The 6,828-nt window shown below is 39.9% G+C and overlaps 1 protein-coding gene across 1 annotated transcript; it reads left to right on the top strand.

The window, feature by feature from the left end:
* LOC107636326 lies at nt 4,892-5,338 on the top strand. The gene has a single exon (XM_016339845.1). It carries the CDS (start codon nt 4,892-4,894, stop codon nt 5,336-5,338), a length of 447 nt encoding a protein of 148 aa, XP_016195331.1.

Below are 6,828 nucleotides of genomic sequence, written 5' to 3'. Positions count from 1 at the left end.
GTTTTTTTAATTATTTTTTTAAATTTTATTTTTTATTAAAATAGGGGTAGTTTAGGAATTAAATTAAAAATTTTATTAAAAAAGACGATTTTAATACAAAAAAAATGTTAATGACGATTTTAATTCAAAAATTACAAGAGAAACGATTTCGATTCTGGCAAAAAACTTTAGGGACCAAAACCATACTTACCCATTCTAATTCTTTTGCTGCATAAATACACCAACCACACCTTGTTATTGTGACATTTTTCTAAGGGGGAAAAAATTTGTAACGAAAAATGATTGATAAGAAGATAATAATTTAAAACTATCTTTTATTTGATTTATCGTCTCTTCCCAAGGGAAAGGACTAGGAATTGCGGATAAGAGTCAGTTCAATCACTTGACTTGCCTTTATTTAATAAGGGTTAACAAAGTGAAAACAACAACCTCTTTATATTACACTTAAGAAGATTCCAATAAGGATAGAACTTCCAATTAATCAATTCCCCAGTCAAGGCTTTTTATATTAATAATCATTCTTAGTTTTATTACTTTAATTTACAATTATTTTAATTATTCATTATTCAACCCAAACCTTCTAGAAAATTTCTGATTATTAAATTAGCACTCCTTCCTACAACTCGTTGGGAGACGACCTGGGACTCATACTCCCAGTATTTTTAATTCTAATTTTTGTGACAACCCTTTTTAAATTGAGAAGGTGGGTCTTAGTTGGTTGAGAACTGAACTTGCAACGCATTTCATTTATTAATTTCTTAACTGGTCAATTTTCGCAACCATCAAATAGCAATGTGCCAATAAAATGGTCGGGTACATGTGAAACTTTTTCCATAACTGGTCAATTTTCGCAACCATCAAATAGCAATGTACCAATAAAATGGAATGGTCGGGTACATGTGAAACTGTGTGTGTGATTCTATGTTCCAAGTTTCAACTTAGATGAAAAGCTGACAAAATTTCTTTTGAGATTTCTGGACAAAGAAGCTAATAATATGACCACCTATTTCAATTTATAAGTAAACTAGGAGCAGATAGCGATAACAATGTTACCTAAATTATTTTTTTATCAATAATAAATGTAAGTTTATTTATTATAATTTTTTTAGTGAGAGTACATAAAAAGTACATATTATATAAAGTGTAATAACTCGATAGATATTTTGAAGAAAATTTTTTTTCTAAATTTCATACAAAGATTACTTTCAATTTGGTGTCATAACAAAAAAAGTCAACATTTTTACCATACAATCTGAGAATGTTATCTCATAAGCGTACACTATAGTTCCTCACAATCACTTTTAAATCATCAATTAAAAAGTCAAACTATTAAATAACTTTGTAACATAAACACTTGAATACAAATATACGATGTCAAGTCATTTTCCATGTCTTTTATCAAAGAGTCCCTATTGTTTCCACCCATGATTTTTTTTAACTCTTCTTTTCGTTTAATAGGAGGAGGAGATGGTAAAGGAGTACTGTCAAGAAATATTTCATCATCTTCAAATTTTTCTGTATCTTCCTCACATGCAAGACCATAAACTTTTATAATAGAGTCAAATTTAACAAAATCTCCCTTGTTCAACCGTTGGTCTCGTATCCATTATAGGATTTAACTTATCTCTCTGAGCATATACGTTCTCCAACGCCAAAAAATGCATAGGACATTGCACTTTTTCACTGTCAAGTTTGATATCGACCTGTACAGGTATAAAGCACGTATGCCATAAATACTCCAACCCTCAATACGGATCCGTCTTCAAAGAACATACTAAGCGCCCATCGGTATATACCAAATTGTGGGCTGAAAAGTGATAATTCTTTTTTGTTTCCTGCTTTACCTGCTTCGAATCCAGCAATGAGTGCATGTTGATGAAACAAAAGAGATATTAAGAAAGAGAGAAAAATAAGTTATTCTCATTGTTGAAGAAAATGAAAAATTTCTTTAAAAATATCTAAAGTTATTACACTTTATATACTATGTACTCCTTATGTACTCACACTCAACAAATTATAATAAATAAACTTACATCTATTATTAATAAAAAACATAATCTGAGTAACAATAAATTAAATAACATATATTTATATAATTAGATAACCACTAATTAGCGTATAATTATTATTTTTGATATACACATACATGTGGTTTACTACGTATCCATTTTTATACTGAGACACATTTGTGCAGTGTAACTATATTTATCAAGAACACAACAAGGAAAAGAAAAATATTAGGTGTCTGGTGTCTCTTAATTTTCAGTTTTTAATTAATTTTTTAATTCAAATAATATTAAAAAATATTAGTTATTTTTTAACTTTTAATTTTTATTGAATTTTTTTAAGAATTTATTATTATTTATTTAATTTAAATATTTATTTTTACGTATTAAATAATTAATTAACTCCTCAGAAAAGATTTTTCAGCTTTATTTTCAAGAATACAATTTTTTTTAGGATTAAGAGCAAGTTCGTCGTACCCCCTAGCGAACTCTATAATTTATATAGAGTTTGCTGTTCCCGGCGAACTCTATGATGAGTTCGGAGATAAAAGCAGCCCTATTGGAGATCAAGCAGCCACAATTTCTCTAATTACTTTCTTCCTCACCGTTAACAAAGCTACGATGTCAGGAAACCCATTGTTATCCATTCATTACGATAGTGAAATAGTGTATGATGAAGAAGGTTCAATTGTCTTTAGATCGGGCCAACCAATAATTACGTATATGACACCAGAAGTCAACAGTTTAACAGCTTTGAAGAATGTGATATTGCATCCCTCGAACAACAGGAATAAAAAAGGGTGAAAAAAATTTACTACAGATATCCGACCGAATTAGATGGCAATTTGTTTTAGAAAAGGTATATTACAGTTGCGTTGTCTTTGTCTTCTGTAACTAGTATATTTATCAGACCATCGTTGTGAGCGATATTTCTATTGTTTAGAATTAGGTACCGGTTGTGCGACGACGAGGACGTACGGCTTATAAGGTCGTGGCACAACCGATGGACCAATATTCATCTGTTGGAATTATACGTGCTTCTTGTTGACTTTGATGGCCGAGGATCATCTGTAGATACTGTCGATGATAGTCCGACGAGTGGAGTTGTTAGACAAACTATCAGATGGACGATAGTGGATCTAAATATGCCACCTAAGGGTAGTCAGGAGGGGTCTAATGTTGAAGTTTGTAACGTTGACTTAATGGATGACGGTCTTGAAAGTCATGACGGTTCTGCTATCAGAGACTCGATGATGGAGCAGTATGAAGTCAACCTCGATGATGGAGACGATGCTGACGAAGAACCACCCAAAATCCCTGATGATGGTAACGAGGAAGAGGAGATTAACTACTACGGTGACACACAGATTGCTCTGACACAGCCTGCCATTTCTCAACCATATGACCGGCCGAATCATTTCACTAGGTTGAATCTTGATGCAATGGCTTCGGATTGGTCGTTTACCCAAGGAGGTCTTGAAGAAGACCCAAGCAAGGAGTTTGAGGTTGGACAACAATTTGAGAACAAGGAAGAAGTCATGTTGGCAGTTAAGCAGTACAGCATCAGGAGGGCTACTGAGTACAAAATAGTAGAGAGTGACCATTGGAGGTACAATGCACAATGTATCCAGTTCGGATCCGGTTGTAATTGGAGCATACTTATATCATATCACCGAAAGCAAGAAAGGTGGGAGGTTAGGAGATACACTGGTCCTCATACTTGCATGTAAACTTCGATGGGGAAAGATCATCGTAGGTTGGATTCGAAAGTGATTGCACAACACATTTTCACGATGGTCAAGGCCAATCCAACAATCAGCATCAGGGTTCTACAAGGAGGTGTGGAGAATCACTTTGGTTACATGGCGTCCTACAGAAAGGTTTGGCTTCCAAAATAGAGAGTCATCGCCAGAATATATGGCGATTGGAAGGAGTCATACAACGAGCTTCCTCGTTGGTTATTTTCTATCCAGATGTACTTACCAGGTAAGATTTATTTCCGGTTTAGTTATTCGCTATTAAATAATTCAGCCGTGTACAAAAAGCCGACTAATGTATGTCCATTTAGGTACTTTGGTGCAACTAGTGACACAGTCCTGGCCTGCCTCTACCGACACTGTGATGTTTCATCGAGTCTTTTGGACATTTTCACCGTGTGTTGAGGCCTTCAAGCATTACAAGCTACTTATCTCCATTGATGGCACCCACCTATATGGTAAATACGGTGGAACATTGTTGATGGCCATAGCGTAAGACGACAATGCAAACATTCTACCCGTTGCATTCGCAGTTGTTGAGGGTGAGACAAAGGAGGCATGGTCGATCTTTCTTTCGTACTTATGGGAGCATGTTACACCACAACCAGGGGTGTTAGTGATTTCAGACAGACACAAGTCCATTGATGGAGCATTGAATGCCGAAGGGAGTTTATGGAAACCTCCTCATGCCTTCCAAGCATTTTGTACAAGACACATTGTACCCAACTTCATGACCCACTTTAGGAACAAAGACCTGAAGAAAGTTCTTATTAATGCAGCGTACTTGAAGTCGCATCGTGAGTTCGCTCATTATTATGGCCATCTGAGGGTCGAAAATATAGCTATTACAAACTGGCTTGAAGAAATGCCACGGTCACAGTGGGCACAATATGATGATGAGGGACAGCGATTTGGTCACATGACGACCAATATCTCCGAGTGCATTAATGCTGTTATGAAGGGATCCCGCAATTTGCCGACACGGCTCTTGTTAAGTCAAGTTATTTTCGTTTGGGTAAACTTTTTGCAAGGAAGGGTTCTGAGGCATTGGCCCAACTTCAGGTCGGGGCTAAATTCTCGTAGACATTGATGAAGGCTATAGAATTCAACTCGAAGCACGTGAACACGATGAATGTTTACCAGTTTGATCGGTCCAGGACAAACTTCCCGGTTGAAGAGTTAGTGGCAGTTCCGAGATCCAGGCAACAGAATTATCAGGTGCTGCTTGATGAGTGCAAGTGTGATTGTGGGTATTTTCAGGCTCTTTATATTCCTCGTCGTCACGTGCTTGCAGCTTGCTCTCATGCAAGGCTTGATTGGAGGCGGTTTGTTCACCCTGTGTACCGCATAGAATCGGTCTTCAATATTTACATATTAGAGTTTCGACCAATAGGACACGTGGATGACTGGCCATCGTATGACGGTCCTCGAATCCGTCCCAACCCTCGGACGATGAGAGTGAAGAGAGGTCGGCCAGTGAGCTCCAGGATTCGTAAGAACATGGATGATGTTGAGCATAACGGCGAGAAGCGGTGCGGATTGTGCCGCCAAAGCGGGCACACGCGGAGGACTTGAACTCCTCTTGGTGATGCAGGGGCATCTTCTAGTCAACGATAATTGTAGTTGTTTTAAATAAATTAATGTTTGCATGAACTATAATGTTATATGTCGTTAACTAAATTATTTCTGTGCATGAACTACAATGTTATAAGTCATTCAAAAAGTTGTATGTCGCCGTCATATATAACGCAGTGATATATAATATCATACATAACTACTATTTTCATCATCAGTAATCTATTTATAAAATTTGTATAACGATCATAATTTCATACAACAATCATAAAGAACTAGATGCTACTAACCCCGCCCTCGCCTCCCACCACGTGGGCCGGCATGTCGTCCGTGTGGCCTAGGATCGAGACACCTACCTGTGCCACAGGGAGGTGGTCTGACATCTCACTAACCACGACCAAGTGGAGGGACCGGGCCAGGCACTGGAGTACTCATCTGATCCCTCATCGTAGCATAATCCGCAGTCGACGATGACCCGCTAGACTGATCAGTATCGATGCGGCGTGGCAAGTATGCAGACTGAGGTGGTGTAGTGTGCATTTGTGAGAATGGCTGGGTTTGTTGTGGCATCGTCAACATATCTCCAAATCCGTCATCACCTCCCTACAGGGCACCCATCATCCAGTTCGGCATCATCAACATGACATCGATCATGTCCTGCGTATCCAATATGGGCTGGTAGTCGGGCTGTGGTCCGAGATCTGATGGGCTGAAAGGTATCTGAAACTACGTGCCGATGTCAAAATGAATGCTCGGCTCTGGCCTCGAGCCCTGGTGACTTGTCCCGGCCTCTGAGTGATGTGACCCAGGTGGCCTCAAAGACAAGTAGTCACCAGGCATGGGTCCTGACAATGATCCAACTGTCTGGTGTGCATCCTCGGCACCGTGAGCTGGCGGGCTGTCAGGGTCTCTCTGACGGGGAACCTCTTCGAGATCCTGCCTCCCGCGCCCTCCGCCGCATCTGCCTCTCCCCTGGCTCACCCCCGTCTCCTACCTCTCCCTCCTCCGGCAGCTGGCCTGAGCTCCGACAGGTAACCATCCTCTGGCTGATGTAGGTCTGGAGCAAGTGGATGATGTATGGGCAGGTCCTTTGGCACAACCCTAGCAGGGACTAAGTGCTGGTCACCCAGACCGTAACTCTGTGTGCGCCCACTGCAGGTTCCATGTCATATACGGGAGGGACGGACGCATGTCTATATGATGATATATTGGCAGACGATGGTCGGCCCGAGTGTCCCACATCTCATGCCAGCCACCAAGCAGCTGCGGAAACCACTCGTCGCGACCGAATCTCCCATCCAGCCTGTGCATGTCGTCAATGTTCAGTGGCCTAGTGGGAATGTGCTACAGGCCACTGAACTGACATACTACCCGATCCACCTGATGCCACTCGACGATAGCGAAGCACAACAATGGACATACAACCGCCGCCGAGGCATCCGCCTCTGCTATCACCGGTGGAACAAGCCCAACCAGCTGCGGGTCTATGG

The sequence above is a fragment of the Arachis ipaensis genome, chromosome B04 (genome assembly GCF_000816755.2).
Source record: "Arachis ipaensis cultivar K30076 chromosome B04, Araip1.1, whole genome shotgun sequence".
In the NCBI taxonomy this organism is placed as follows: domain Eukaryota; kingdom Viridiplantae; phylum Streptophyta; class Magnoliopsida; order Fabales; family Fabaceae; genus Arachis; species Arachis ipaensis.
This window is presented reverse-complemented; position numbering and strand designations above follow the sequence as displayed.

Bases quoted from the DNA above. Each gene is read 5' to 3' on its own strand.
- LOC107636326 (XM_016339845.1), top strand. From the start codon at position 4,892: ATGAATGTTTACCAGTTTGATCGGTCCAGGACAAACTTCCCGGTTGAA.